The sequence below is a fragment of the Palaemon carinicauda genome, chromosome 11 (genome assembly GCF_036898095.1).
Source record: "Palaemon carinicauda isolate YSFRI2023 chromosome 11, ASM3689809v2, whole genome shotgun sequence".
NCBI classification, from domain to species: domain Eukaryota; kingdom Metazoa; phylum Arthropoda; class Malacostraca; order Decapoda; family Palaemonidae; genus Palaemon; species Palaemon carinicauda.
In genome coordinates, this window is record NC_090735.1 from 147,370,081 (window position 1) to 147,383,289 (window position 13,209).

The window sequence follows — 13,209 nt, forward strand, 5'->3', positions numbered from 1 at the left end:
ATTTCTTGTTACCTTTAATTTTCTCCCATTTTTTGTCTCTTCTTTCAACATCACAAACCTTACCACGGTCCAGTTTTGATCTCCCGTTCTATATATGGTTTCTTTTTGGTTACACTCAATAAGCTTCATGAAATACGATCTTGTGGTCTAGTTAAACTAGTTAACGATTATGATAATAGCCATAATAATATTGATTTTGATAATAGTAATAATAATAGAAGTAGTAGCCAAACATGCTATTAATATATATATATATATATATATATATATATATATTACTGTATATATATAATATTTCTTTTATTTGTTATTTAACAGTATACAAAAATGCAACAAAGAAATTTATGGAAGGAAATATTCAGTGCCTAAGGCAAAGGAAAATGAAACAACGGGAGTCTGGTGGTAGATCCTTGTCTTTTGTATAACACATTATTCTCATAATTCTCTCGATCAACAATTTACATAAAGCAACAAGGGCCGACCAGCGACCTTATAAATACAAATAAACAAACGTGAACATAACTTAATAGTAAGATATACATCATGTAATTTGGAGAACGTGCCAGACAAAAATACATCGTGTGTTGTCTAACATTTCATAAATAAGGAAACAATTAGGAAGTGATCGAATCCACGCCATTTCAACCTTAAGTCATTACTTGTACAAGAACTACAAAAAAATTGACAGGCATGTACTCGTGAAAGAACATTAAAAAAAGAGTAGGGATGTAAATCGCCTTTCTCTTGTACGGTAGTGTTTGGCATGACAATATTTCCACTAAATGCCTGAAAGGGAAAGGCCTTTGGGAAAAGGAGATTTCCGTACCCCTTAAGTATGCTATAAGCTTCAAGCCATTTGTAATTTGGTAGACATGACTAAATCTGAAGTTATTTCCCAAGATTTTTATCCTATTTGAACTTAGGGCCTGTTTCCAGGTCTCCTGCCTGGCCGAAAGTGTGGTCGTGCATGAGGTCTCTGCACTCTCACTTCTTCAGGCGAATGGAAAGCCGAGAATGGACGTTGGCCGTCGCCGCCGAAATCTGGCGTGGGCTCAAACGACGACGAAGTATGCTGCCCAACAAACCCGGAGAAGTGATCAGTAGACTGAAAATCTGGCACTCCGTGTTGAACGCGATCGTGTATGCCCTGTGATGGCTGGAAAGATTGTCCAATGTGTTGCTCCTGAACTGCTGGCTGATAAACAGGAGGACCTTGATCCTGCACGATGGCAGGGCGACGACTTGGCTGGGTCACTGGAAATCTGGCTACTTGCTGGACTGCCTGGTATTCTCCTTCATTAGGTGCCACTGCAGCTTGCAGGTTAATGGTGCTTCCTCTGTCAGCGAAACCCTCCGGGTAATAACGATCTGCGTAGGTCTTGTTGGGTCCCTCAAGTTCCTTGTACAAAAAGTCATTTACGAAATGGAAGGTCGATGACCTCTCACAAATGTTATCTTCGGAACGGGGCATGCAGATGAGATGAACCTGAAAGAAATGACAAGGTAAATAGTATACATATACAGCTATTCCCCATAATACAGGACGATTCTGTTAAAAAAAGTAGGTCACAACCAAATGATACATACTTTAACTACTGAATTGTGGATGAACTCCCTGTGCAGAAAGTTTCTACACAGAGGTGCTTCCTACGCCTAAAACAGCACAATATAAGATGAATGGCCATGAGGTGAAAACTTACCTGATGGAATGAGGCACCTTCTGGGCACAGCCAGGAGTGTTTGACGGTGTCCTGGCAGTAGTGGAAGACTTCGCAGCTGACATCTTCGTCAGCGTAGTAGCCGTTATTCTTGCCTTGACATGAGAACTTGGAGTCAAGGAGGAGGATAGCCAGGCGATCGGGTTCTTCTTCCTCTTCTTCTTCTCCTTCTTGACCTCCTTGAACTAGTTCTCCGTTTTGGTTGTATATTTCATGGTACTGTGAAATGGGATGAGGTTATTAGATGGATACAGGATAATTGAGGCTGTTGATCTAATTAAAGTCGTTGTATATCTTTTGGTTTTGTTTGAATACAAAACTAGAGTAGCTTAATATAAAATAATGATTATTGGAATGATTGGATATCATTCTAAAAGCATTTATGTTATTTATATTAATATGGTAGGATTCTCAACAGAGAGTTGATTATCGTTAGACTATTCTTTAGGACCTGTGTATCCCAAAAGAAATAATTTACCAAATATTGCAATTTACTTCTTCTAATTTATTTTACACCATAATATCCATAGATGTTTACATCGTTAATGGCTCCCCTATAGTTACCTCTTATCCCCTTTTTTGAACTTTTATTAATCATAGTGTTCTTCATTTCCATTGTCCCTTCACAATTTACTTAAAGTAATATATTTTGAATTGTCTGGTTACTCTATTTTGTTTTCGTCATAGCAGAGTAAAATATAATACTTTCTGAGCTATATGTATGCATCTGTTAATTTCAGTTTACTCACGGGGTATCTGCACTGATTTAATCTGTCATATAAGATACATAATTCTAAATGATTTCGTTCACTTAGTTCTTAAAACATTCATACAATAAATAGAATATTCTCAGTGATTTACAAGACTTAGTTCGATGCTTATCTCGACTTTCCTTCTCACTCTCTTGTCCAACAGCTGTTTTTTAATAGGTTTCACCCTTTCACTTCCTCCTCCTCCTCAGAACTTCTCTCTTATTTCATATCTTTCACATCATTTGCACGAAAAAAAAATCTTGATTCTCATTTTAGCGATTTCTTTTTCTCTTAGAATTTCTATTGCTTCCATAACTTTTCTTTCTCTCGTTTGAATGTTTCTTGTGCCTAAGCTCGTACAAGCTATGGAGAACAAGAATCACAAATATTTGCAAACGTCAACTATCAGCTGCTTCATTGAAGCGTTTTATATTACTTTCTATGTTTTCATTTGTTATGGAAATATATCATAACCATCTAGAAAACACGAAAGCCTTAACAGGTATTTTTTCATCGTCCAGTTAAATAACTAGTCAGCTACAACAAGCTAATTCGTAAATCTTGCGTCTACGGTACTGTAGTGTTGAAACCAGCTTCCTCCGTGTAAATGTTTTATGATTAGTAAAGAAATAAATACTATAAATTGGTTAGTAGATATCTAGAATTTTAATATCTTAAACATTAAAAGTCAACTTAAATTGAAATTATAACATGCACAGAAAATAACCTGGGCAACTTAAATAGCACTGAACTTACTATATTATATGATTCACTAATTTGATGCCTTGTTTATTATCAGCTTAATATATCAAGTCTAAATCCGCAATCACACACAGAAAAGGAAGATTTTTTTTCTTATTAATTCATGACGTTAGCAGATGTATTCAAAGTTACATGACGATTCTTATTATCAATGAACCTTTCCAGTTTTTAAAGGCACCGTTTTGAATAGCTTAAACAGAGTAAATCTATCACGTATATATATATGTATATATACAGGCACAGACACACATATATCTATACGTACACACACATATATATATATATATATATATATATATTAGAATAACAGAAAAAACCTCGTTTTAACTGAATTTTATCTTCAAATCATAGCTAACACAACCAACGAAGGTAATTATTTGAATAATGTGAAAGGATCAGCTATGTAAGCAATACCCCTGTATACTTGTAAGTGCATGAGTATGCATTTACGTATATGTTACGTGCGTATGTGCGTGCTTGCTTGTGTGTTTTGGGTACAGATATGTGTGCGTTGCGTATAGTAATATGTAAATACTATAAGGACGTTTTGAGACACGTGTATATGTACATACGTGTTACACAATATCCATCCTTAGAGAGAGAGAGAGAGAGAGAGAGAGAGAGAGAGAGAGAGAGAGAGAGAGAGAATTACGTACTCATTAGTTTCTGTTAAATGATGCAACCTTTGGAAGAGGAAAAATACATTGGACGGAGAACGGCAGATGGCTAGAAAGTATGAGGACCAGAGGCCATTGCTCGGTCAAAAGTAAAGAGAGAGAGACGACGATCCTGAAGAGAAAGGAAAAATCATTTCAGAAAATTGAATATTTTTGAAAACAATGACGATAAAGTTTTATCTAAACTGAAAAAAATAGAGCAAGGAATCAAACAAAGTGAGAATAATTCTATACAAAGACAGTTGTATCTAGTAAACTAGAGTAGCTAAATAGAGGAAGAAACGAGCTAGATTCTAGAGGAGGAGTAAAACAGCCAAGGAAAGCCTTTTGGAGAGGCAAGAGGTCTGTGAACTCGTCGTCGGAGAGAACGGTCCTCAGTAAACATCATTAGCGGAAGACACCACCAGAGGGACCGAAACGGAGAAAGACATTAACTTTTAATTGTGTTCCTTTTGATTATTAATATACTCAATTGTTTCTTAACACATTCCACCTATATTCTCCATTATTGTTTGATCTTTTTTATATCTCCATGACACTGTTGCTCTCTTTTTCCCTTGGCCCAAGCTTCAGCAAAAACGTATTTTCGTAAAATTATGTCTGACTAATTAAAGAAGTTATCTCTTATTTTCCCTAATCACTGAATAACAAACTAGCACGCACGTACGCTCATACGTATATAAAAGACATATACAATATATATATATATATATATATATATGCTTACATAAATATTTGTTTATATATACTTATGTACATATATATTCATCTGTTTATCTTTATATGTACTCATATATATATATATATATATATATATACATACTTACGTCAATATGCATATATCTATATTTATATACACATATACTGTAAAAATAATATAATATATATGTATATGTATATATATATATATATATATGTATGTATATATATATATATATATATATACAGTATATATATATATATATATATATATTTATATATATATATATATGAAATATATATATATATATATATATATATGTATATATATAAATAATAATAATAATAATAATAATAATGCAAATTTCAAAAGAAGAAGAAGAAGAAGAAGAAGAAGAAGAAGAAGAAGAAGAAGAAGATTCAAATTAAGAAAAAGAAGATGAATTCGCGTCAGACGTGAAGCCAGAGGCAATGAAAGAGAAAATCAGTCTCAGACCATCCAATCATTACTTGTGACAGTCACAAATTATTGCAAGTAATACCTATCGTTATACGCAAATGTGTTACCGTATTGTACTCTATTCACGCATCGTCACGAATCCTTCCAAGTAGCCTAGCAGAATGTTTTCCTCATATGACGCAAGAAAAACATAGAAATAATCTTCACAGATGAGAGGAGAGGAAATACATTTTATAATATGTACATGGCATCAGACATCATACATCTCTTCTGATGACCTCCTTGCATATAATTTTCTCTCTCTCTCTCTCTCTCTCTCTCTCTCTCTCTCTCTCTCTCTCTCTCTCTCTCTCTCTCTCATAGTATAGTACATGGGTTAGGCATTCGTTTCCTGATTCTATATCTATCATATTTCAATATTCCTACAGTTTAATTTCAACAGGTTATTTCAGGTCCTATACAATTTAGGGGGTTTATTATTCTATTTCCCGCAAAATTTGAGACCAAGAAATAGTAACAGATTTAATCTTCAACTTTGCCAAATTATTTCAGGGTCTATAAAAAATAGTAACACAATCATACAAGCCACGGTAGAAAAACAAAGAGACAAACATACTTACAACGGGAATTTGATTTGGGTGGGCGGGACGACGAGGCTTTGCTGTGTTGCGTTTGCGAATGTTGCTCGTTGGAGGAGGGGCAGACAGAAACTCTATCTCTTGTGTCTGTTGCTCTTCAAGGCCTTGGTTAAAGGTAGGACGTCCTGGATCAGCGAACAGTGGCTCTCTGGGGAAGCTAGGTTCTTCGCGGCTATGTGGTGGTGTAACTTCAGGTGATAGGTTAAAATCCTCTTGGTGGGATTCTCCCGAATGTCTTTGTGGAGCAAATGTTGAATGAACTGTTTGTTCTGGGGAGCTCCTTTCTTCTGAGGGAGGAGGAGGAATGTCAAAAGATTGGTTCCCTTCGTTTTCTTCATCAGATTTCTCTCCTGGTACTATTGGTACAAAGCCTCTTTCCAGCTCCTCTTCTTGGATAGGACCATTGAACTCTGGGGCATCAAATGTTGGCCTTGGGTTTAGAGGCAAGTGGCCAATGCCTTGGTTCTGCTCTTTCTCTTCTTGTAAGTCAGAGAGATCTCGCAGACTTGGTCTAGGATGCCTGAGCCTACCAGGACCGAAACTAGTGGGAGGGAGAGGTCCTCCCCCACCTGGTCTCCGAGATTGCGAAGCAGCTAACCACTGTCTCGGGGATTGTGGTCTTGGATCACTAGATACCATCTGGGCGACAACTAAAATAACGAATAATACAGGAGTTATGCAAAGTGTCCTCATCTTGAAGGGCCTGTAAAAAAAAACAGAAAAATAAGAAAGTTAATACAAAATTGATCAAGATATTTTTCCTATATTGAACTAGGGCTACTTTAAAGAGGACTCCATGGATGTACATAGTGTGTATATAAGTAAACTTATAATATATACTTAGGCTATATTTCTATTATATATATATATATATATATATATATATAAAAATGTATATATATATATATATATGTATATATATATATAAATATAAATATATATATGTATATATATATATATATATCTAGATATATATATATATATATGTATATATATATATATATATATCTAGATATATATATATATATATATATATATACATATATATATATGTATATATATTATACACATATGTTTATATATGTATATACACACACATATATATATATATATATATACATATATATTTATATATGTATATATATACATATATGTATATATATATATATATATATATGTTTATATATGTATATATATATATATATATATATAAAGACTTTTTACTTTAGAAAGGTGGAAAAGTCTTTTTATTACATATGAAGTGATAACGACCTACATGAAATTAATATTCTAATAAAAGCCTAAAAAATTCTATTAATGATTAATGATTATTGAAGCCTTCATACCCTTAATCAGGTGATCAAAACAGCTATAATAGACTTTAAAATAAATTACAAAGATTCCCAATCAAAATAACGAACAGGAGACTTTGTTATTTGTTTTATTTAAAACTTGCTTTTGATAGGAGTCAAAATAAGTTATAATAAGAGTTTTTCTTTAAACTCTCCTCGATGGAAACTGACTAGTTCTGAGGGTAAGGGAAAACAGTAAAAATCCTGTTGAAGTTATGATAGCAAGATGAAATTTATTGTTTTCTTAATTAGATCTTATATGTGAGTGTATATATATATATATATATATATATATATAGATATAATGTATATGTATATGTATATATATGTATATATATATATATATATATATAGAGAGAGAGAGAGAGAGAGAGACTGAGGTACATACTTTGTGCTTATTACGTGTCAGCTGTCGTGATTTCTAAACACATGCACTCACACAGACACACATCTATATATATATATATATATATAGAGAGAGAGAGAGAGAGAGACTGAGGTACATACTTTGTGCTTATTACGTGTCAGCTGTCGTGATTTCTAAACACATGCACTCACACAGACACACATCTATATATATATATATATATATATATATGTGTGTGTGTGTGTGTGTGTGTGTGTGTGAGATTGAGTGTGTGTGTTTGTGTGCGTGTGTGTGTGTGTGTGTGTGTATGTGTTGTATTAAGTCTGTAGACATTATATATATTTATGTAAATGTTACGGAAAAATATGAGAGACTACTTCTGTATTCTTCAACAATTTTGAGTGATTTACCGCTGAAAACCTTGAATCCGAAATTTGGGAATAAAATAAAGAGCCAATATCCTCCGCTACCTAAATTAATCTTGGGTTAGTGACCTGGTGGTATACAGTATAAAAAAAAATACAGTATAGTGAAAAGACCAATGAAATTTTAATGTTCCCCGAAAAAGTTAGGAAAGGAATGAAATAAAAACATATAAGTAGAATTAACTGTTACTGAAGTTGGAATTGAATGTGAAATCGAAATGTACAGTTGAATGATAGTGCAATTTCATTGGTATTACTGCAGAGACGGTACCTATCTTGAAAACTCGTGAGAACAGAAAGTCGTGAGAATTGTGAAATAACATTTAGAAAGAAAATAATAGTTTTGGGTGGTGATAAATGACTCAAAGGCCGCGAGAAGTGGCAACTAAAGTCAGCCAAGAACTTTCCCTTGTTCTTGCATAATTACCATTATGTATAGCAAACACGTACTGTACACGATCCATCTGTTGCTCACTGGGTATTTACTTGGAGAAGGAAATCTGACCACAGGTTGACTTTCACTTTACTTGAAAATGGACAATTTTCCGCCATATTTCAAATTGTCTTTGTAATTTGGAATAGAGAATTGGGTAATAAAGACGACAGAAAAGAATAAAATTTATTAAAGAAATATAGAACGTATAAAGGATTATAATATGAGGTTATAGTTATTGAGATGTTTATTGTTATATGATAAAATTATATAAAAACGGCCAATCTCTTTCTGATAAAATCTATATAATAATTGGTTGAGTTATGAGATATGCAAAAATAATGTCAAGAATTGCAATTGAATAATAAAGGAAATCGAGCAAAATTATGTTGAATGATCAACTAAACATAAAACGTAATGAACGAATAAAAACGAATACCAAAAAAAGTAAATATAAGTTATTTTCTTTATTAAAAGACAAATAATTCTTAAATCTTACTTTTCTTATATTTCTTTATGTAAATTCCTATAGACATCAGTGATTATGAATTTTATCTATCTTAACGCTTCAGTATCAACACACCATAAATGAAATTGCTCTTAACGAAAATGATAAAAAGGGCCAGAAAATCTACAGATGTTAAGACCATTAGAAATCATTCGTCCAGAGAAATGTAAATTTCATCACTGAGACAAATCATTGTTTTTTTCCTTTTTTTTTTCTTTTTTAATTACTGAAAACTATGTCAAAATCACATCCCTAATGAATCGCTAACCAAAGTCTTTCGTGACCGATTGTTAGTCAACGGTATTGTATTCGGACGCCGAGTCCACGCACGGATGCGTGAGCAATGAGTTACGAAAATAGTCTTTTGACAAAGAGTGACAGAGTGTAGCAATTAAACACATACACGAAAGCACGTGCTTAAACTTTCCAGACACGAGGGTGTTTACACGTGCATAAACATGTACGCATACACGAATAGAGAGAGAGAGAGAGAGAGAGAGAGAGAGAGAGGGGGGGGGGTGGGTTCTGTAAGGCGATTGAAAGTTGCGCGCAATTGCTCTTCCTATTTTACTTTCTATTTATTTCAAGTGTCTTACAGTAAAATTCTATGTTTTCGTTTTGTATTCTCTGGAATTGGCTGGAAATTTTACTATTTATCATTGCTTGCTCGCATCACAAATGTAGCTCAATAATGAGAGAGAGAGAGAGAGAGAGAGAGAGAGAGAGAGAGAGAGAGAGATTGTTTTTTATCATTTCTACTTTATAGTTATTTTTCTTACAAGTAAGACTCTCTCTCTCTCTCTCTCTCTCTCTCTCTCTCTCTCTCTTTTATTACTAAGCTACATTTGTGATGAAAGCAAGTCATAATAAATAGTAATATTTCCAGTCAATGGCAAAAAAATATTTTATAAACTTATTTCAAGATGACAGATTTTAGAGATCATGAAGAGAAAATTTGATGATTTCAAAGGGCTATGGAGAAGAAAGATATTGCAGCCAAAATTTCAGTCCTAAATTTGAACGAATCATCCCACTGAGGACCTTGCTTAAAAGACAATCGAGTCTTTCTCAGTATTTTCCCCCAAATATAACTCGCTCAAAGTAATAAAAATGCTTCGGATATTTTATACATGACATTTCTTTCAACGTCGTTACTGATCTAAAGATATTTTATGTCTTTATTAATTACTCTTCATATGGTGGATTTATTTCCTAATTTATTTTCCCCACTGGGCTATTTTGCCCTGTTGGGGTCCTTGGGGTTATAACATCTTGCTTTTCCAAATAGGGTTGTAGCTTAGAAAATAATGATAATGATAATGATAATGATAAGGATAATAATAATAATAATAATAATAATAATAATAATAATAATAATAATATAATAATAATAATAATAATAATAGTTATTCAACAAGCCTACGAGGTTATTCTAAAACCGTGTATATGAAGCAAAGGAACTTCAAAGGGTTTAGGATTACTACCGGTTTCATCTCATCCGGAGCTGAATATTTTCTGTGCAACGGATGGAGCGAATGAGTCGTGAGAAAGAAAAATAAGAGGAAGATTGACAACAATTCCAGTTGAAATTCAGTGTAGAAATAAAATTGACAGCAATTCCTTAGGAAATTTAATATAGAAGTAAAATTGACAGCAACTCCAGAGGAAATTTAATATAGAAGTAAAATTGACAGCAACTCCAGAGGAAATTTAATATAGAAGTAAAATGGACAGCAATTCCAGAGGAAATCGAATATAGTAATAAAATTGATAGCAATTCTAGAGGAAATTTAATATAGAAATAAAATTGACAGCAATTCAGAGAGGAAAAATGAAATAAGTAAAAAGTTACAGTTAAAAAGCAAAGAGGAAGGAAGGAAAAATAATTAACACGTAGATGAAAAGAGGCGCACTAATTTTGGATCGTTGCTTATGGTAGGGAATTAACAAACTTTAATTGTAATGCTAATTCTAGAGAAACGTCCCGATAATAGATTTTGCAGCGAAAAAGAAAGAAAATCCCCAAAACATATTTTTTTCGTGGTGATTTACATTGATTCACTATCACACTACAAGAAAAGAAAATATCTCTCTCTCTCTCTCTCTCTCTCTCTCTCTCTCTCTCAAAAAGATATCTTTATATTTTCGTTGAACTTTTCCTTACTGTGATCTGTAGAATGCATTGTCTCCTATCGATAGAAGTAAATGAAAAGCAAAATTTACTTACAGGACTGAATTGGATGAAGAAAAGATATAATTATATATGGTATACACATATACATATATAAAGTACATAAATATTTATGTGAGTATATATACTGTATGCATAAGTATATACGTTATGTATGCACTGTAAATACTGTATACATACATACATACATACATATATATATATATATATATACATACATATATATACATACATACATATATATATATATATATATGTGTGTGTGTGTGTGTATACATATATATACAAACGCACACACAAATATATGCATATATGTATATAAGTAGTGTACATATATATGTACATATGTATGTATATATATATATATATATTATGTATATATATATATATATATGTATATATATACATATATATGTGTATATATATACATATATATATGTGTGTATATATATGGGTGTATATATACACATATATATATACATATATACATATATATGTATACATATATATACACACATATATATACACACACACACACATATATATATATATATATATATATCACGAAAGCTGACACGTGATGAGCAGAAAATATGTATAATAGCCACGAAAGCAAGACTTAAAAGCATTGATTGGTGTTAGTACTTTCGTCCTATTAGTGACATCGACGGACTCACAGCGAGAATACATAACGGTATATATATATATATATATATACATATATATATATATATATATATATGGATAGCAATCTCTTTCCTAAAGACGAACTATGTCTGGAAGTTTAACGTCCTTGCCACGCCCTCTATTATGAGGCTCTCTGGATGTTGCTCCTAGAAAGGTTCATCATCCCAGTTGCTCAATAAGCTTTTAGGGATGCAGTGGCAAGCGCCACACCTTCTTTACCTGGCACAGCATATGCTAGTACTAATTTACAGTTGGATAAGCTGGTGGGATTTCCGTAATTTTGTACCTGATTATCGTAATAATTATGTTTGGACTGGAAATTATCCCTGAACCTATTAGATGATTTAGAGGATCAAGGAAAACGCCTATTTGTGTATTCTAACCAACCCATTCTCTCTATAACATTATATTCCTGATCTTGCGATGTTTATTCAGAGGATAATTAGCCTTCCTTTGCTTCTTGTTTTGACGCAATGGAAATAAAAGACATGATAAAAAAAGAGATGTAGTGTACAGTACAAGATGAAAAGGGAGAACAAATTTCTTTGAAACTAAAACCGGGAAGATACATGACTCCAATTAATTGCCAAAATACATTTAAATTTACAAAGGAAATTATATTTCAGAAGAGAAATCTGAGCCATTGACCTACACATCATTAATAAGCAAAAAATAATGACTATTACTACGCAGTGCAAAAATAAAATATCATCTTCCTTTTTAGAAATATACGATAGGGAAATTTTGAGGCTACTCCAATGTAATATGTTTTGATATAACTTGATAACACTCTTTCATGCACTCATGCTTTCTTACAAATTGTTTTACTTTGATGCTTGCATACTCATTTCCATCATCAGTCTGGATATTTTATGGGAGACTAAGTAAGAGACTCAATATTTATGTCAACACTGCATATATTATAATCCAAGGAACATTGTATCAAAATTCCATTACATTCAGATAATTTTTTTCTGAAGTTAAACTCTAAACGTAATTTCACGGAAACAAGCATTTTGGGTTCTCAAAAGACTGCACATTCGACATTTTCAACCAATTCATTTAATTCAAATAGCATTTTATTCACCAAGTCTTTCTTTATAGAATATACAATATACAATATTTTGGTATCCTATTCTGATTATTATATTTTCTATTTAAAATATGAAGAAAACAACTTGAAAAAAATAACTATTTTTCACCCATTTTTTTCTCTCCCTCTCTCTTGTATGCTAAATAGATGAAAATAAATGTATATACATACATACATACATACACACACACACACACACACACACATATATATATATATATATATATGTATATATATATATATTCATTTATAAATATATATGTATATATATATATATATATATATTTATATATTTATAATATATATGTATATATATATATATATATGTATAATTTATAATATATATATATATATATATATTACATACATACATACATACATATATATATATATATATATAAATATATATATATATATATATACATATATAATATACATAATATACAT

At 31.9% G+C, this 13,209-nt stretch overlaps 1 protein-coding gene across 1 annotated transcript; it reads right to left on the bottom strand.

Annotated features, from left to right (window-relative positions):
* Window positions 1-395: 395 nt before the first annotated feature.
* On the bottom strand, window positions 396-6,408 carry LOC137649838 (uncharacterized). Its single transcript, XM_068382788.1, has 3 exons — window positions 5,689-6,408; window positions 1,701-1,937; window positions 396-1,486 (listed from the first exon to the last, which is right to left on the bottom strand). The coding sequence occupies exons 1-3, from the start codon at window positions 6,397-6,399 to the stop codon at window positions 920-922; spliced, it is 1,515 nt and encodes a 504-aa protein (XP_068238889.1). The 5' UTR covers window positions 6,400-6,408; the 3' UTR covers window positions 396-919.
* Window positions 6,409-13,209: the final 6,801 nt, after the last annotated feature.

What these genes read in the sequence shown, in the direction of transcription:
- LOC137649838 (XM_068382788.1), bottom strand. Translation starts at nt 6,399, where the DNA reads ATGAGGACACTTTGCATAACTCCTGTATTATTCGTTATTTTAGTTGTC. An exon ending in ACCCAAATCAAATTCCCGTT is followed by an intron (nt 1,938 to 5,688) that starts GTAAGTATGTTT and finishes CCCATTTCACAG; the next exon opens with TACCATGAAATATACAACCA. An exon ending in AAGGTGCCTCATTCCATCAG is followed by an intron (nt 1,487 to 1,700) that starts GTAAGTTTTCAC and finishes CATTTCTTTCAG; the next exon opens with GTTCATCTCATCTGCATGCC.